Genomic DNA, 20,693 nt, shown 5'->3' on the forward strand with positions numbered 1-20,693 from the left:
TCTACTCAGAGTTCTGGACACTCCGTCTCGGCTCCGTCTCCGCTCCGTGTGTGTTTGTTTACTGTGTTTACAAGCGCAACCTGTCCACGACGGAGAGGGCGGGGCTTGGTCCTTTATCGACAAACGTGATTGGTCAGAGGGGAAGCCCTCAGATCAGCGTTAGATCGTCCAAACTTCTCGGCTTCCCGTCGCAACTCGGCGAGCGCGGAAATGACCAGATCCGCAGAATTTTATTTTATTTTTTTCATCGGAATGATCCACCCCGCACTAATTCGAACTGTGCTTGGAGGGAATTGTTTTCACCGGACATTATGACAACGGAAACGCCGGTGTGGCGCTGACCTCTTCTCCCAATGTTGACGTGGGTGACCTCCCACCCTGAAGACTGTCAGGGTGGGCCACTCCTGCCGACGCCCGTGACCTTAACGCGCTTCTTCTTCTTCTTTTTCTTCTTCTTCTTCCTCTCCTTCCAAGCCTCGGGGACCAACAAGAATGAGGAGCGGGTGTTCCGCGAGCGGATCGGCCCGCGGCGGCGGCAGGGGGCGGTGCGGCGGCGCGTCCATCAGGTCAACGGGCACAAGTTCATGGCCACGTACCTTCGACAGCCCACGTACTGCTCCCACTGCAGGGACTTCATCTGGTAGGACACGCACACACACAGACACACGCACACGCACACACACACGCACACACAGGATCCCTCTGAATTATTCTGATGTGCGGATGGACGTGGCTGGAGAGAAAACTTTCTCTTTTTGTCGGCAGGGGAGTGCTGGGGAAGCAGGGCTACCAGTGCCAGGGTGAGTCTTTCGTTCCTGTAGATGACGACGGCTCAGGTAACATGGCACGTCATTTATTATTAAGGCGACACGGCGCATGCAGGGGGCGATGCCGCAGCGAACAACAGCAGCACAGCTGTGATTTAGCTGCAGGACATCCACGGGTGGGGGGGGGGGCGACCTTTTTTTCCCCGTTTTTGGCAAAGTGTCACGGATATCGTTTGTCGTCGCCGATACGAGGGTGACGTCAGCGGTTCAGGTTTCATCAATGTAGGAACACGATCCTCAGATGTTATTTGTGCTGTTGGAAGAGGATAAGTGATGCAGCGGTTTATTCAGAAAACAAAGACGGCTGGGTGGCTATTTACCGTATACGGTGAATGTTGCAAGTTATCCTCCGCTCGACTTCTCCTGCTCAGTAACTGTAGATACTGACGCTATTTGCTTCATTCATGTGTACTTTACTTAACTCTGAGAGTTTGCTCATGGCGGATGCTGATGATCTTCTGCGGTGTTTTCAGTGTGCACATGTGTCGTCCACAAGCGCTGCCATGAGCTCATCATCACCAAGTGTGCTGGTATGAAGAAACAGGAAGACACTCCGGAGGAGGTAGGGCTGCGTGCGCACGCGCACACACACACACGCGCACAGACACACACGCAGAGACACACACACACACACACACACACACACACACACACACAAACACACACACACACACACACACACATGCACGTGCACACACACACGTGCAGGCACGCTCACATAAAACATACATACATACAAGACCACCCGGGAATCCAACAAGAGGTTCCAGGGAGGTCCCCATTAAAATGATTAACAGTTTAACTTCACTGTTAATTTATTTTATTTAAGACCTTAGCACGGTGAGAGAATGTATAATAATGGCTTTTCATCCTAGTTTCTCTGTAATCTAACTATATTCCAGACAGGTGTGAAAGTTTGGAGTCATATCTGAAAACATATCTAATAACAAACATGACTCTCAGATGGGGGTCCCAGAGACTAAATCTTATAAGATGGGGGTCCCTGGCCTAATGTGTTTCAAATTGAGGGTCCTCGATGTGAAAAAGTTTGAATCACTGATAAATGTTATCATGTAATATAAGCTACAGTATACAGTCATGCGCTTCATCCGCGTGTGTGCGCGTGCGTTTCTGTCTCCCTCCGCAGGTGGGATCCCAGCGCTTCAGCGTCAACATGCCGCACAAGTTCAGCATCCACAACTACAAGGTCCCGACCTTCTGCGACCACTGCGGCTCGCTGCTGTGGGGGCTGATGCGCCAGGGCCTGCAGTGCAAGGGTGGGTCCACAGGGGAGCTGCTGGTTTCACTGGTTTCACTGGTTTGGATTTACTCTGCAGTGATAACTAGCATCTATATCAGCTTTTTTTTTTTTTTTTTTTTTTTTTACTCGGGTATTCACCCGCAATGCATTATTTCATTTATTCTGATAAGAAGGTTCCTATGGGTACACACACCTTGAGCGTCACATGTGTGTGTTTACCATCCTCATCTGACTTGGGAATTATTAGTAGAATAGGAGTGCTGGGGTATATGGGCACACTGCGATGTCTTTATTAAAAAGAAGAAAAAAAAGGTGGGAGAGTCTGTTTTCAATTTGTACATTCATGTGGTGATTTTAGAGATACACTTGGTGATTATATGTTTAAATAGTCATGATTACATGCCTCAGTCCTAGATATGTAATTAAATCGCGATTAATCACGGCAAATTGTGCGATTTATTAGTTGGATTGTTTCATTAATTGACTCACAGCCCTAAAAAATAGACATTGCAAAATGATTATTAAAAACTGCGGTTCATAATGAATGAGGTAAATGAATGAAAAGATGAAATGAATGTTAAATAAATAGCAGTTCAAATACCCAACACAAGTAGATGACATAAATATGTTGATGCACTTTCCGTTTTTCCTTTTCATCTTGATCTTGACATTAAACCCAATTTCTCATTTCGTCCTCTCCCTCTCTCTCTCTCTCTCTCTCTCTCTCTCTCTCCCCCCTTTTCCCTATCCCCCCTCTCCCTCCCTCTCGCTCTCTCTCCCCCTCTCTATCCCTTTCTCTCTCTCCCTTTCTCAACCCCTCTCTCTCCACCTCTCTCTCTCACCCTCCCCGCTCCCCCCCCCTCTCTCCCTCTCTCTCGCCCCCCCCCTCTCTCTCTCTCTCTCTCGCTCTCTCAGTTTGCAAGATGAACGTGCACCGGCGCTGTGAGAGCAACGTGGCGCCGAACTGCGGGGTGGACGCCCGGGGCATCGCCAAGGTGCTGTCCGACCTGGGGGTGACGCCCGACAAGATCTCCAACACCGCCCATCGCCGGAGAAAGGTGCGGAGGACGCTCCCTCCGCCTCTTAACGTGGGAGATATAGGCAGACGAGAGTCGGGTGGGGTGCGGGTGGGGGTGGGGGTCAGGAGGGAGGCTGGATAATGGGGACGTTATCACACTCAAACTCACCACCACTGTATGTGAGAACGAGTCCGTGTGTGTTCCGTTAAATTGTGTTCAATCCATTAAAATTCAATCCGTGACAATTAAATTGCTCTCGGTGCAGATGTTATTCCTTCCCCTTTTGGATCATTTTGTGCGTTTTTATTGTGCATATTTTCCGCAATGTCATTTCTTTTCAGATAGGTTTTGGTGTGGGCGCTGCGGCAATGCCGACGTGGTTGTGATTCATTTCTCTGAGAGTGATCTTGATCTCGACTGAGCTTCCAAAATAAATATTATGTGACGCATTTTTGATTAGCATAGATTTTTAATTAGTCGGATACTTGCGACTATTAAATGTCAATTTCAAAGGGTATTATTAATACAAAAACATACGGTATGTTTACATTGCCAAAGCAAATGGAAAACAAAAAGTGATATATATATAATATATATATATATATACAATAATGTAAACGTTGCAGATAAAGTCTAGAATCTATCTAGAAATTAGATTGAAATTAGATGTTGCTGTCAGAAAAACATACAGATAAAAATAAATACAATACTTCTCTCTGTCTCTCCCCCCTCCCCTCTCTCTCTCTCTGTCTCTCTCTAGTTGACTCCAGGACATGATCCTCCTCAGTCGCCTCCGGAGCTTTCTCAAACCGAGGAGGACAGCTACAGCCAGCCGGCCGTCCCCACCTCCCCCTCGCAGCAGGGTAATATACACACACACACACACACACACACACACGCGCACACGCACACACACTTTCATAACAGAAATGCACGAGTGCCAATTCATCATTTGTGGTAAACCCTCGATTGTCTGCACTTGGCGGTGGTTTTGTGCCGAGCGCCATCTGGGCCGACGGAGAGACAGTCTTGTGGTTCCTCGGCGACACAACATAGAGCTGGACCCGCTTATGTTTCATGACCTCTGGTTGTTCCACATTCTGCTGGGTGCCGTTTGTGTTCTTCTGTTGGTGCATGGACACAAAAACATAAGAGCAAGTGTCATGCAAATAATAATAATAATAATAATAATAATAATAATAATAATAATAAAAGGTAAAAGTAAATCTAAACTAATGCATTTAAAAAAGAGACAAGTGACCTGACTTCACCTCTATCTATCTATATCTATATTGTCTATAAATATCTGTGTTTTCTATTTTATACGTTTTCTATTTGTTATTTTCCGTTTCTCCTTTTAAAACCAACCCCGTGAATCCTGTGAAGCATGGTACAAACGGGTGTTTGCGTCAAAATAACAAATTCTGTCCGGCCTGGGTCAGACCTGTCGGAGCTGGAGCGTCTGAGCGAGGTGCTGTCCCTGGACCAGCAGGGGGCGGAGCACTCCTCCTCCTTCTCCTCCTCCTCCTCCTCCTGCTCGGGGGGCCGCGAGAACGGGCAGGGCCATCGCAGGACGCTCAAGGACTTCAGCTTCATCAAGGTCCTCGGCAAGGGCAGCTTCGGAAAGGTACGGGGCGAGGGAGGGAGGGAGGGAGGGAGGGAGGGAGGTGGAGGTGCAGGGAAAGACAGGGAGGAAGGGAGGGTGTTTGGTTCCATCCATCCATCCATCTATCTTTCTGTCATCCATCCATCTGTCTTTATCTCACCATCTCTCTGTCATCCATCAATCCATCCGCCCATCCATCGATTCATCCGACCATCTTTATTGCTCCTTCTCTTCACTGTGTGCCCAACCCCAATGAGTCCCTCTGTCCATCCATCTATCCATCCATCCACCCACCCATCCATCTATCCATCCACCCACCTATCCATCCATCCATCTATGCATATATCCATCCATCTATCTGCCCACCCACTCATCCATCCATCTATCTATCTATCCATCCACCACCCACACATCCATCTATCCATCCACCCACCCACCCATCCATCCACCCATCCATCCACCCACCCATCCATCCATCTATCCATCCATCCACCCATCCACCCATCCATCCATCTATCCATCCATCCACCCATGCACCTTTCTGTCGTCCGTCTAATCATCTTTAATGTTCCGTTCTCTTCACTGTGTCCTTGCCCATCCTAACGACCTCAATGGATCTCTCTGCTCCGTCCACCCCCACACCTCTCTCTCTCTCTCTCTCTCTCTCTCTCTCTCTCCCTCTCTCCCTCTCCGCACCGCTCCCTCCCTCCCTCCCTTCCACCTCCCCCCAGGTGATGCTGGCGGAGCTGAAGGGGACGGAGGAGGTCTACGCCGTCAAGGTGCTGAAGAAGGACGTGATCCTGCAGGACGACGACGTGGACTGCACCATGACGGAGAAGCGCATCCTGGCGCTGGCGCGGCGCCACCCCTACCTCACCCAACTCTACTGCTGCTTCCAGACCCGGGTAGGACCCCCATCCGGGTTCAGTGTGTGTGTGTGTGTGTGTGTGTGTGTGTGTGTGTGTGTGTGTGTGAGTAAGTAGACTCCCCAAAACACCAGACCCAACGTGACCCGTGTCAGAGAAACTTTCTAGTCCTGATTTATTGTCTAAATCTGCCATTATAGTCTTTAATAAATTCGATATAACATTTAAACTATTGAATCCATTCATGTGGGTTCATTAGAATCCGTTCATTCTGCAAAGTACATTTTCACAGTGAAGAGCGGTTTGGTGCCGTTTTTTTCTGAAGGCAATTAGCATCAGAATCGGAAAAAGCAAAAATTGAAAAAAATAAATACAATTAATAATAAATAAATAAACACCTGAAATAAAATATCCCAAAATATAGTTACTGTTCACGTTCATGTATGTCGGTTTTGATGAGTCCTATCCGATAATGACTTCAAACAAATTGGTGGCGGCGCATGAGTAAAGTCTGACTAAACCCTTGGACCCAAACTAAATTGGGGATTAAATTGTTCGATTGACTGTCTCATAACTTTGACGACGGCCATAAAATTCCCATTAACAGGCCAAACAATTAACCGCTTTTTCTTTAAAAAAATCTGGTTCCGTTTTTTTTTCTCAGGGTACAATTTGTGCCGGTCATTTTTTATTTAATGGATAAGTCCATCTTGCGTTGGGGTAGGATAGTTGTTTTCAGATCAGATTCTATTATAGTCACACAATATTCAGTTCAATCAAAACTGAATGATTAAAATTCCAGAATTACACATATTTCAAAGAATGAACTATGTATATTCTCTATTGGAAATTATTATTATAGTTAAAATAATGTATTGTTTAATTGTATATATAATAGTAAATTATAGTAAAAACATACTATGTATATTATTTTTTGGTAAATTAAGCATTTTACATTGTATTTCAGTAAAAAAAATACTGTCTAGTTTTTATAGTAAATTGTGTATATTATATTAGAAAAACAATGGTAAATGAAATTATGGTAAATTATGTATATTATTGTATATTACATAAAAAAATACAATGTTGAGGTTTTTATATTAAATTATTTATATAAAGTCAAATCATAAAAAGTATGTACATTTTTTATATCATAAATGGGTTGAAAGAGAATTCCCTCCCTCCCCGTCCAGGATCGGCTGTTTTTCGTCATGGAGTATGTGAACGGCGGCGACCTGATGTTCCAGATCCAGCGCTCCAGGAAGTTCGACGAGCCGCGCTCCCGCTTCTACGCCGCCGAGGTCACCTCCGCCCTCATGTTCCTGCACCGCAACGGGGTCATATACAGGTAAAAAGGAAAATACGTGAAACCCCGGAAATAAAATGGTTCTCTTGCTGTGGGTGTTTTTGGGGGGTTTTCCTGGGAGCTTTTACTTGCCCTGGTGGGAGTTGAGACGAGGAGGCGCCATGTGCCTTTGTGAAATGCACTGCAAAAAAAAAAAAAAGGGCTCCGCCTTAAAGCTGTATATAAATATACAAATGGGAGTTATGTTTACTAAACATTTGTATTTTTGACTGCATGAACTGTTATTTTCTTTCCACCTAATAACAATAATGCTTCATCAATTAAGTTTTGCCTTTTTAAGTTGACTACAGTTCCTTCAGGTGTGCACACTGTAGGATGTGGGTTTTACCAACTCAATGTTTGTGCTTCAGGTACGAAAACTTGGTGTCTAAAGTTTTCTGAGGATTAAAAAAAAAAAAAACTTTTGGAAAGAAAATAGTTCCATATTCACACATGCAGACCACCTTATAAAAACCTTTAAAATAAACTCGGTGTTTGACGACGCAGATGTGCTCACTCACCGTTTTAGAAAAAATAACAAAAGGATTAAAAAAAAAAAAAAAAAAGCTCTTTAAACTGAAAAAATGGCAAAATCTGGAGAAAACAAAACATATTTGACGTTGTATAATGTGATGTAGGAAGCTTGTGAGGCCGTTAGAGACTGTTCTGTCAGTTAAGGAAGTTATAAATACGCTCTTCCTCTCTCTCGCTCCCTCTCTCTCCCCCTCTCCCTCCCTCTCTCTCTCTCTCTCTCTCTCCCTCCCCCTCTCCCTCGCCCCCTCTCCATCAGGGATCTGAAGCTGGACAACATCCTGCTGGACGCGGAGGGACACTGCAAGCTGGCTGATTTCGGCATGTGCAAGGAGGGCATCATGAACGGCGTCACCACCACCACCTTCTGCGGCACGCCCGACTACATCGCGCCTGAGGTGAGATTTCACTCATTTGAATGCGCCGTCATCACACGCACGGCGGAGCGTGGAGGTAGTTGCTGACTTTTATCTGCAAATATGTTAAACGCATGCGTCTTTTGCAAGTACTGCCCAGCAGAACACTACACGGTAAACAGGGGAAAAGCTGAACTATTCGATGGGAGGAATATGACCCGGAACCAAAGCTTTATTTTTTTTTTTTTTTTTTTTTTTTTTTATTATTATTATTTTTATTCTATTTATTGAGGTGCTTCACAATTTATCCGGATACTTTCACGCGTTCTGTGCGGTCATGTTATCATTTTTAATTATTATTAAAACTAGCACTGGCACCTTGGCCAATGCGAGATTTGGCATTGGCATCTTGAGATTTTGTTTGCCAACCAAAATATTCTATAAAAATGTTCTGCTTAAATGTGGACGTCATCATCTTTTTCTCACTCGCAAATTGAATAAAAAACATTTTTTCGTCCGGCTGACATTCCAACTGGTCCAGTCAGTGAAGATAATGAACCGCACACACTCTCCCTGCCCACTCTTCTCAAATAAATACACAAATAACACGTGCTGGCTCCTTGGCAGCCTTTTAATTTGTTGACATCTGGCCGGCGAGTCATGGCAGGACAAAACGTCTCAATAATAAAAGGACAAATTTCTAAAAACAAGCGCCGAACCGTCTGTGTTTATGCTGCAAACAACATTCCATCTTTCTGCGCGGTGTCAAGGGGCCCGGATTTAAATGTCAAGAGAGAGGAAATAGAAGGATTCCGTTGATTAGGATGGGGTCATTAACGTCCAGGTGAACACTTCTCTTGTGTGACGCTGTTTCACGTTTTTACATAATATGTGGGAAAGTAATTTAGAGATCCAATAAAATGTTTCTTAATAAACAGTGAATTTGTACTTGTGAGTCCAGTTGGGCCCAGGCCTTGCCTTTGTTTTTATTTATTTATTTGTTTGTTTGTTTGTTTATTTATCTATTTATTTTCACGAGAAGGGAATTAAATTAATGAATGAAAATTAACAATAAAAAATAATGTAAAATAAAAAAATATACATATTTTTAGCACTAATTTGACATGACATTAAATTTCATGACATGCAGTATGTTTATTTTAAGTCCGACATCTCATAGGATAATAGGTTATTCATTTCACCTTTCTGCCCATCGTTAGCCTGTGAAAGGGCAATAAAAGCCGCAAATGAATGTGACTGCTCGACCTGGTTTACTATAATAAACAGTAGTTTGCATATGACACATTTTTTATCAGTGCTTTTTGGCTGGGGGGGGGTCTCGACAAAACAAAGTTTGAATACCACTGGTCTACACGCATATAGGAAGCACAGAATGAGCGGGGATTTCTATTTCTATGTATTTTTCTCTTTTGCGGGAAGGCCTATTGTGTGATCTAATCCTGAATAATGGTTATGATTACGCAGAATTATGAAAGGTGATTTGGTTGTGGGCCTTTATGCCCATCTTCAAATGTGTAGGTCCTCTTGTTTATGTTACATCATTGAAATAGTGCATTCATGTGTGAAACCCTTCGGCAAACTCTTTAGTTGTAGACTTCTCGTCGAGCCGCCGGTGTTCCGGGGGGGCCGGGGTCTCACGGCAGCATCTCCTTCCCCGTCCAGATCCTGCAGGAGCTGGAGTACGGGGCCTCGGTGGACTGGTGGGCCCTGGGGGTCCTGATGTACGAGATGATGGCCGGGCAGCCGCCGTTTGAGGCCGACAACGAGGACGACCTGTTCGAGTCCATCCTGCACGACGACGTCCTGTACCCCGTGTGGCTCAGCAAGGAGGCCGTGTCCATCCTCAGAGCCGTACGTCAGGCCACAGTCACTGCTCAGGAGCTGTGTGTGTGTGTGTGTGTGTGTGTGTGTGTGTGTGTGTGTGTGTGTGTGTGTGTGTGTGTGTGTGTATATATATATATGTGTATATATGTATGTATTATCTTTGGCAACATGGCAGCGTTCGCCGCGACCGGTATTTGAACTCATTAACACGTTTGATCCAATCTTTCACCGCCCAAATTCCACCAAGAAATACATAAATAATGGCAAACAGCTCTTGTGTTGCAAGATCAAAATTGAAAGGCTGTACTAATTTAACCTAATTCATCAGTTCCACACGGAATAACGGCTCTGTGTTCATCAGAACAAGCTCGAGGTTGGACTCGATTTGGTTTCTGATAGCGGCGTAATGAGGATGATGGTGAAAGGCCCCGGTGCAAATATTTTATTGGACCCCCCCACTCACCCAGCCCGGCTCCAGCCATTTTGCCGCTCTACGTGGTCTATCGACTGGGGGATGTGTGTGTGTGTGTGTGTGTGTGTGTGTGTGTGTGTGTGTGTGTGTGTGTGTGTGTGTGTGTGTGTGTGTGTGTGTGTGTGTGTGTGTATGCGCGCGTGGGTGTGCATGCGCGCGTGCGTGTGCGTGCGTGCGTGTGCGTGCGTGTAAGCGAGTGTCCGTTACACACGGTGCTTCTTTTATTTAGTTCGATAACGAACAGAGTCAAATAAAATAGGCTACATTTATAATAAGAAAAACACAGTTTTTACACTTAGAGGGACGGGGCGAGGGCACGCACAGCGGGCCGCCGATCGCGGGCGCCCCACCGCCGGCGCGCAGGGCCCCCCTGGGGGCCCGAGAGTCGTCCGATTTTACATTTAAGAGATTTGTTCGCTATGAACGAATCGTTCGCGCCTCTTGCATCACTAGCTTTTGGCAGGCCATAATAATCAGCGCGGTTATCGGTGTTTATGGCGTTTTTAGCGATTAACAGGATAGCTGTGAGCCGTGGGAATATTTCATTTTATAAAGCGTGCGGTGGCAGAAAAGAGGTTGGGAAACAATGCATTAACACTACGCCAGGTGTGATCTATGGCTTCTCTGTCCTCCGTGGTTTTTATTAAATAGTAGTTCGACCTGGGATAGAAAAACTGTTTATCAGGGCCTGTCCAGTTTTAGCTGTGTCTGGAGGCTGGGGCTGTTTCCATTTTTCGGTGGGGCTGCATGGGGATCTTTTTTCTCTTTTTTTTTTTGACCCTCTGCTTCTGTTTGTCTCCTCCATATCAACTAACCACGCCTTCTCACATCTCTCCGTGTTGTCGATGAAATGCTCAAAAACGATTATTATCTTCCATTGAGTTATAATTTTTTTAATTTTAATCTTCATCCTCGTTTTTTGGAGTTGCTCTTATCACAATCGACCAAATGGAATAATAATCAGTGTTTCGCAGGACAAGAGTAGATGGAGAGCAAGGCACATGAGCTTGTTTAAACGATTTCAATGCATGATGCCGCAAAAAAAACAGCTGATAAGATAAGATTAGATAAGATAAGATAAGATAAGATAAGATAAGATAAGATAAGATAAGATAGCACTTTATAAATTCCTGTGGGGGAATTGATTTGTTTAGTCTAGTCCACTGTGGAAGAGGCAGCAACAGCAGCAGCGTTTAGACTCAGTGGATGGGAGCTGCCGGGCCGCTGACCTGCTCCATCACCGTGCTAAATACACCTCTGTCTCCCAGCTATTAATCTGCACTCTGTGCTATTATTGGCAGCGGAAAAAAAAAAAAAAAAGCTCTTTCATTCAACCTTCTGCCACGCTTGTTTTTCATTTTCGTCCTCCGGGGACTAGCACGCTCCAAAGTGTTTTCTCTCAGGCACCTGACCGGCAGCCTATTGTGTGTGGGCTGCTGTGGATCTGGACATACACCGTGTTTGACAACAACAAAAATTTGAAATATTGGGGGGGTTTTTGTCATTTAATTATTATTATTTTTTTAAATCTTATTTCCCGTGACTTGTATTTGGGCCCTTTTTGCAAATGTGTTCATTTGTAAGTTAGTTAGTTGGTCAGGCAGTCAGTCAGTGAGTCAGTCCCCAGAGGGAAATTGCAGTGTTATTGCAGCTATTATCAAAACAATAAGCAATATGAATACAGTAATATGAATTGCAAACATGGCAATTGAACAATAAAATCTTTGTATCAACAATGCACATTCTGGCTGGAGTAGGATCATCAAACATTTAATGCAAATCATGACTTTTTTCTGTCAATCTGTGTGTGTGTGTGTGTGTGTGTATGCGCGCAGTTCATGACGAAGAACCCGGCCAAGCGCCTCGGCTGCGTGCTGAGCCAGGGCTGTGAGGAAGCCATCAAGACGCACGCGTTCTTCAGAGAGATCGACTGGGTTCTGCTGGAGCAGAGGAAGGTCAAGCCGCCGTTCAAGCCACGCATCGTAAGTCTCACACACACACACGCACACACACACACACGCACGCACGCACGCACGCACGCACGCACGCACGCACGCACGCACGCACGCACGCACGCACACACACACACACACACACACGTCTCAGTGGATTTATAATTACATAGTTGTATATTAGGAATACACAATATTTTAGGACACATAATAAGATAATATGTATAGTGGTATATACACAGTATATTTTATATACTGTATATGTATATAAAATAATAAATGGGTATATATAATAATAATAATTATTATTATTAATAACAATAATAATAATAATAGTAATAATGTGTTAGGTACAATTTTCTGATTTTTTCGGTAATGCTGGTAATGATGACAGTTTTTGGGGTTTTGTAAAAATGCAATACGAGTTACAGTTTTCAGAGTGTCCTTTAAACGCAGAATGGGCTCGGGTTGTCTGTCTGGGTGTCGCAAGTGGCTGGATGCGAATGCGTTCCAAGAGACAAAGCATAGTATTACATAACTTTGGATGATGATGTCACAAAGCGTACCGCTCCTGAGACTAATCAAATCGCCTCAACGTCCTTCTACTTCGCATAAAATGCGGACAGTTTTTCACAAATTTCTGCTCCAAATGTAGACCTCAACCATGTCTCCGCATACTGCGGTTGCCGTCTTTCAGATACTTTTATCTCGAAAAACGGGGCTGTACCCCTGATAATAATAATAAAAATAATAATAAATATATCTACAGGCAGCAATACACCGGGTCAAGCTTATTCGTTTTAGGTAAGTATTACAGTTTTTTTGGTTTCTGCGAAATGCAACAAAAGTAACAGACATGGTGGACTTACGTCTGCATGCTTCTCTTCTGCCGTTGAGTTCAAATATTCCTGAAGAACGGTGTCTGAAGAATTAAGATCATAACAAATCTGCAATCCAGCACGAGTTCCAAGTTTTGGTTTTTCACGAGCACTTAGATACATGTGGTGGACTTACTGTATACGGTATATGGTTCGTAATATTACAACGTGACAGAGAGTGTTCTTAACATAATGACAATTTTTCTCAATGTTCGGAGAATTTGTAAAGTTGTATCAATAGTCCTTGATACAAATCTAGATTGGCATGAATGAAACTTGCGCGACATGTTTCACGCTACGTATGAAACATTCCCATTTCAACCCCACGTCAACCATTGATCGTAAATTTTAATGTGACATAATTGGTATCACATTAATAGGTCAGTTCTAAATAACAGTTCTAAATAACTGAGCTAAGAGTCCTTATTATGTTTATAAGGTAATTGTTTTATTAAACAGTTAGAAATAATCAAACAAATATCACAGTATTTATAGTGTACAGTGGTACTTTGACAAACGAGTTTAATTCGTTCCGTGACAGAGCTCGTAATTCAATCTGCTCGTATAGCAAAACAATTTTCCCCATTGAAATTAATTGAAATGCCATAAATCCGTTCCAGCCCCCCAAAAAAAAACAACAATTTTTTTCGGTTACGTGTTTTTAAATAAGAAAAATGTATTATAAATAACAAATATTGTATAAAAACATAATAAAACATAATAAAAGAGAATGTGTAGATCATTTTTGCCTTCTCGCAGATGACACCCTCCGTCACGCTATCTCCTGTGAGCTGCTTCTCCGTCAACCACACCAACAGCAGATTCTCCATCTTTTCATGGACGGCGGTCCGCAGCTTAGACATTATTTTAACGCCCTTGGCTGGTGTACTACCCTTTATCGCCTCCTTCTGCTTCAGTATGGTACATATCGTAGAAGTACTATGGTCGTACTGCCTCGCCAATTCCATTACACGCAGACCTCGCTCATGTTTTTCTATTATTTTGCGCTTTAAGTCAATGAACATCATCCGCTTCTTCTTCTCAGCACTCGCTTTTTCCGGACCCATGGTTCGAAAAAAAAAATTGGTAAAATAACTCCACAAAAAGCACAAAACGCTGTCTGTGATTTGGGTCAAATTAGGTTTTTTACTCATTTCTGCTCCATATATGGATCCATTTAGATGAAACTGAACAACAATAGGAGGCTGTGGCCTGGGCCCATAATAATAATAATAATAATAATAATAATAATAATAATAATAATAATAATAATAATAATAATAATACAAATAAAAAATCATGATCATAATAAAATAATAAAAAATTGTGTAAATATTGTAAACAATATTCAGGGTTATTAGTCTGCAAGTCTTTAAAGCATTAAAAAGTAGGACGTCTTGTACCAAATACTGCATTTCATGAAATTAGATAGAGGTGCTTTGTCCAAATTTGTCCAAAAATCAGTTTTAAATTGAGTTACAAATTAAAGGAATAGGGGAAATACTGGTCAGCCACACACACACACACACACATGCGCACACACACACACACACACACACACACACACACACACACACAGAGTGACAAATGAGCTCAACTGGTCCCAAGATGTCGCCAGAGTGCAACCGAACCAGCTGCAGTGCTGCGGTGTAGGTTCACCCCTCCACCCAAAATCTAGATTGTATTTATTCCTCCTTTCATCCCACCTCCTCACACCTAACTCCTCTCTCTCTCTTTTTTCTGAACCATGCAGAAGACCAAGCGGGATGTGAACAACTTCGACCAGGACTTCACCAAGGAGGACCCGGTGCTGACGCCCACCGACGAGGCCATCGTGCGGCAGATCAACCAGGAGGAGTTCAAGGACTTCTCGTACTGCGCTCCCGAGGAGACGCAGCCCTAAAACACACACACACACACACACACACACACACACACACACACACACACACACACACACATGCATGTTCACACTCACACGGTAGTGACACTAATCCCTTTACAAAGACACACACACACACACACACACACACACGCGCATGCATGTCTGCACTCGCACACAAACACACGGTAGTGACACTTATCCCTTTACAAACACGCAGACACACACACACACATACACACACATCTGCGCGCCCAATCCTTTACTTTTTAAGCTATTTTGGTTGTTGTTAATTTTTCTGAAATATTATTATTTACAGCAAATGTGTCGTTCTTGTTGCCTGGCTTTTATTATGAATATGAATATGTACACGCTGCACATGCCCGCTCAGACACAACACACACACACACACACACACACACACACACACACCCACACACACCAACACACAGACAGACAGACACTGCCTCTCTCCCCGACACCAGTGCAGATGTGGGCTGTGCTGTGGGAGTGGAGAGGCCTGTACATAGCCTGTGTCGATCGCAATGTTGTGTTTTTCTTTTTTGGGTATATTCGTCTGCTCGTGAAAATGGAGACTGCTGGCGCATGGACAAGCTCCCTATCTGTGTTATACTGTCGTTATCGTGGACCAGTTTGGACCCCTCTGCCCCCAACTACCCTCCACCTCCACCCCAAGAAAACAAAACAAAGACATTTGTGCAATACTCCCAACAATATACTTTACTTTCAATCATTTTTGTGAGATCTAAATATATATATATATATATATATATATATATATATATATATATATATATATATATATATATATTGTTTTGATTATTTTCTTCCCTCAAAATGTGTGGTATGACTGAGTCCGTACTGGTCTCTCTCTCTTTTGTTTGTTGTTTTTTTTTTTTTTGTTTTGTTTTTTTCATTGTTTTTGTACACTTCTTCCTCCTGTCCCTGTCGTTTCATCCAGCCAGGACTGAAGCTCTGCCATTGGTTATTTGGCACGGGTTTCAAGTTGCTTTGTTGTCTGACACACACACACACACACACACAAACACACACACACACACATACATACACACACACACACACACACACACACACACACACACACACACACACACACACACACACACACACACACGGATATAGTCTCGCTCTATCTGTTCTAAAAAAGTGTGTGAATGCTGAACTGAAGTTACAGGCTATCGAACTAATTATTATTATTATGGTTATTATTGTCATTATTCCGGAGCAGAATGTTACAGGGCGGCCCCGTGCTGACTGATGTAGCAGTGAAACGTGTCCCCTACGTAGCTGCCTCCCCCCCCCTTCCTTTTCATTTCAACACAGCCCTCTTCTTTATCCTTCACATTGCGTTTTTTGGGGTTTTTTTGCCTCATGAATGTACATAGTCCTCTAGTGTGAGCGGCAGCTTATGATCTCATCATTTCCGTTTCCATGGCGACTGTCAGTATTCTCGACCCCCCTCTTCTCCCCCTCCTCTCTCGCTTCGCATTAAGCCCCTCCCCCTTTCTGCAACAGCCATCTCGCTCGGCCGTTTACTCTATTTTATTTTATTTTTCCTATTTTTGCTCTTTTTGCCACTAGCTTTGTTATTTTTCTCTGGAATTTTTCTCAATGATGATGATGATTATTATTATTATTATTATTATTATTAATATTATTATTATTATTATTATTGTAAAGTGTATTTGGGGGAAACTTTTGTGTACAATATTATAACTATACTATTATAGGTCTGTTACAGCAGAGTTACAGGAAGTGTGGAAAAACCAGCAGCTGAATTACCTCTCATTTCACACACACACACACACACACACATGCACGCACGCACGCACGCACACCCACACACACAGACAGAATTTTATTTTCTCTCTCTCTCTCTCTCTCTCTCTCTCTCTCTCTCTCTCTCTCTCTCTCTCTCTCTTTCTTACCTCTTCTCACTTTAACTTACACACACACACACACACACACACACACACACACACACACACACACAGGAGGACTGGTGTGTGTACTGTACAGTGTTTCTGGAGGTGAACTGGTTTCTCTGTGTGCATTAGAGTCGGTGTGTAGTGACGCTTCGTGCACCCGGGGGGTGGGGTGGGGGGGTTAAGGGTTTTAGGGGCTGTTCCTGGTCACACTATCTTTACTCTGTGCCAAATGTAGTGCAACAGCCAGGCTCGCCCTGTCTGCTCCGATTCCAATAAAAAAAAGAAACACTGACCTGTCTGCATCACCCCCCCCCCGCCACCACTCTTCTTTTACGTCTTTCTTGCCGTGAGGTTGTTGTTTCTTTCTTCAACTTCCTGATATGTACGTGGACGTGCTCTGGAGCATCACTCTGAGATTTCATGTGGAAATGCAATCAAATGACTCATAGAAGAGTCTTGCCGTGCTGTGAGTACAGGGTTCCTTATTTTGTTTGTTTTTTTAAGGTAAATTATATAAAATATTACAAATATGACAAATATTAGTGATATTGAAGTGATATCACAATGTATTGCCATAATGTTCTGAAATAATTCCCACATTTTCACCGTAATATTCTTGATAATTTCCACGGTATCACTTTAATATTCTCCATAATTTCCACACTATCACTACAATTTTCTCTATAATTCTCAAACTATAACTACGGTATCCTTTAAAATTTCTAGACTGTTACACTAATATTTTTCATAATTTCCACACTGTAACTAATGTTTTCTACAATTTCCACATTATCACTAAAATATTCACTAAGATTTCCACACCATCACTACAATATTCACTATAGTTTCCCTGTGGAACATTTAAAAATCAGAAACCTATAGTTTCAGCACAGCAGTACTCTTGAGGCTTTCTATGGTATTTCAAGTACATCTTGCAAAGGTTTGTGTTTGTGAGAAACCGGTGTGTGTGTGTGTGTGTGTGTGTGTGTGTGTGTGTGTGTGTGTGTGTGTGTGTGAGTGTGTGAGTGTGTGTGAGGGGAGTGTGTTGGGGTTGGTTTGGGGGTTGACACACCCCTCCTGGGCCTAGCCCTCGTGACCTATCAAAGTGCTTTGTTTCGGAGGCCTGTCTGAAGCGATGGAGCAGCTGAGGCGTGGAGGCTGATCTCAAGCCTCAGTCCACCCGCGCCGGACCTCTCGCAGAGAGACATCTGTCACTTTTAACGGGTTCTGGCTCTGAGATCACACCGTGACGACGCCGATAATTGCTACACACAGAGATCTCCCCTGTTACCATGAATACCTGCAGGTAGCTCACCCCCTCTGCCAGATTAAAGTTAAAGACACAGGTTTTGCATGATGAGAGAAGACCTGGAGAGGAAAAGGTAAGACTCCACGTATTGGACACCAATATGTTTCATTGAAATATTTAGATAAATGTACTGTTGTATTTTATAACAATAATAATAATAATAATAGTTATTATTATTGTTAATATACAGACATGATCAATAACAGTGTAACAATGCAAATAACACAATAAAAAAGTTCCAAAATTAAGCATGCTATAAAAAATAGAAGTTAAAATAACAAAGACCATTGTTCTCATCGACCATTCTCATGATAGATTCGTCAAATATAAAGGCATGTCTTATCTTTTCTACTCGCAATATGATGAAGCTTTAATAGGTTTTGTCATATGAAGGGTAACGTTTTATTTTTATTTTTTTGTAGGGCGCACAGTTTGCTCTGTTGTTGTGGACTACTTTTCTCATTGGAAGCTTTGCGGTTTCCAAGCACGCTGTCACATTAGGCATACTAGTTATAAAACTAGGCATACTTGTTCTAAAATGATTTCAAATGAATATTCCGTCCTAATGTATTATTTTAATTAGTAGCCGCATAATAAGTGGGATAATGTGCAAGTCATTATCGCAAAATAACCCCCTAACCCCATACAAGATGACCCTGACGCTATTTTGCGATAATGACGGGCGGGCTGCACGTGATCCTCTACTTGTCCTACTTCATGACTTTTTTTTTATTTTTTATGACCCTGCACATTGTTCCCTCCAGGGCGTCCAGCCGTGAGGCGGCGAGGAGGAGGCGGAGGAAGGAGACGGAGGCGTTTGGTGACCTCTGTGACCTCCTCCCCGTCACCTCCGACCTCAGGCCCCACCTGAACAAACCCTCGGTGCTGCGGCTCGCCATCAGCTACCTGCGACAACGCACCATTTTAACCAGTGAGAATACACACCTTAAATCACCTCCGGTCACCGTACTAGAGACTTTGCACGCTGAAAGAAAAAAGTATAGAGTATATTTTTTCCATCCTGAAAGTATATTTTTAGTATGTAAAGTATGTTTAAAGTATTTCCACACTTTTGTACTTGAAGTGTATATTTTGGTACTTATTTACTTTTTTGCTCTAATTTTAGCAAATTTTAAGTATCTGCAGGGTTATTACTATATGTTTCTTCGAAAGTATTTAGAAAAATGTACTTAAACTGTCCTTTCGTAGGCCTATACTAACATTGCAAATGTTTTAAGTATGTTTATCGAAAGTGTGTTAAGAATGTACCAGTTTAAAGTTAGTACTCTACCTTTCACTTGCGCAAGTACATGTGCAGCTGGAAGCACTCCTGTTTCATGTTCCTGGCCTCAGACTGCGCTGCAACGCAGAGACGGAGAGAACAGGAAGACGAGAGGAGCGGAGAGACGGCAGAGGGGGAGACCTGGGGGGGGGAGACGGATCTCTACTTGGGCGTCGCCAACAGCTTTCTGCTGGTGGTGTCCACCCGTGGGGACATGGTCTTTCTCTCGGAAAACGTCTCCAAGCACATGGGCCTGACCCAGGTACAGTATGTGACCTCGGACATAAACACTGAATCGGGACTGAATTATTCTCAGTTTGTTTTTTTTACGTTTGCCGAGCAGGTGGAGTTGATGGGACACAGCTTGTACGACTTTACGAACCCGTGTGACCACAGAGAAATCAGAAACAACCTCGGCGTGTCAGGTGTGTGCTTGGCACGGCTCTCTTTTCGAGAGCTGTTTTGAAAAAACGACCAAATGCATTTTTTTGGACCCCGATTGATACATTTTTATTTGGGGAAAGAAGTAAAAAAAAAAAAAAAAGCCCAGGAGAAAATGAATTGATCTCGTAGACACGTCTGTTACGAAGGCGCCCTTTCCACAGGTCTGTGCTTGGTTTCAGGGAGCTGGAGTCGGGGCTCGAAGAGAGACTTTGTGGTGAGGATGAAGAGCACGTTGACCACCCGAGGGAGGACCACCAACGTCCATTCGGCCACTTGGAAGGTGGGAGAGGAGGAGGAGGAGGAGCTCTGGGTCGGAACAGATTGAGCAGTGTCACATTTTATGTTGACGCCGTGCAAATTCAATATGATCATGAAATGCATTTTCTCTCTTTGGTGTCCTGGGGTGCCCAGGTTTTGCACTGTGAGGGCCGTATGAAGGTCTGTGCCTCCTCCTCCTCCTCCTCTCAGTGCTGCCTCCTTCTCACCTGCCAGCCCCTCCCCCTCAGCCACAGACTGACCAGTACACACACCTTCACCAGCCAGCACAGCATGGACATGAGGTTCACACACTGCGACCACAGGTGCAAATACCACCACATGTTTGACGCATGCACATGTTAACCCTATGACTTTCCAGGCACTGTTGGTTTTCATTCTGGTCGTGATGTAGGGATTGATTCAGACCTCTAACGAATTCAATTAAGTCGGAAAGTAAAATTCCGCACCGGCATCGACCCCCGAGGTCCAGCTGCTGAGTGAAATCAGCCAAGCAGGGCGGGAGCGAAAAAATTGGAAACAGGACTTTTTCCAACTCTCTGAACCTGTTTTTCTACCTCTGCATTGGACAA

At 43.6% G+C, this 20,693-nt stretch overlaps 1 protein-coding gene across 2 annotated transcripts in view; it reads left to right on the forward strand.

Annotated features, from left to right (window-relative positions):
- The window catches only part of prkcea (protein kinase C, epsilon a), a 34,257-nt gene extending 18,639 nt beyond the window's left edge, over window positions 1-15,618 (forward strand). For both annotated transcript variants that reach the window (XM_080021628.1, XM_080021629.1), the window contains exons 3-15: window positions 475-640; window positions 766-800; window positions 1,301-1,389; window positions 1,975-2,104; window positions 3,004-3,146; window positions 3,868-3,970; window positions 4,550-4,734; window positions 5,445-5,618; window positions 6,773-6,927; window positions 7,715-7,853; window positions 9,495-9,683; window positions 11,964-12,110; window positions 14,712-15,618. In XM_080021628.1, the coding sequence (XP_079877754.1) occupies window positions 475-640; window positions 766-800; window positions 1,301-1,389; window positions 1,975-2,104; window positions 3,004-3,146; window positions 3,868-3,970; window positions 4,550-4,734; window positions 5,445-5,618; window positions 6,773-6,927; window positions 7,715-7,853; window positions 9,495-9,683; window positions 11,964-12,110; window positions 14,712-14,861 (1,805 nt within the window). In that variant the 3' untranslated portion in view covers window positions 14,862-15,618. The remainder of the gene's footprint in view (window positions 1-474; window positions 641-765; window positions 801-1,300; window positions 1,390-1,974; window positions 2,105-3,003; window positions 3,147-3,867; window positions 3,971-4,549; window positions 4,735-5,444; window positions 5,619-6,772; window positions 6,928-7,714; window positions 7,854-9,494; window positions 9,684-11,963; window positions 12,111-14,711) is intronic.
- Window positions 15,619-20,693: the final 5,075 nt, after the last annotated feature.

The sequence above is a fragment of the Zeus faber genome (genome assembly GCF_960531495.2).
Source record: "Zeus faber genome assembly, chromosome: 20".
NCBI classification, from domain to species: Eukaryota; Metazoa; Chordata; class Actinopteri; order Zeiformes; family Zeidae; genus Zeus; species Zeus faber.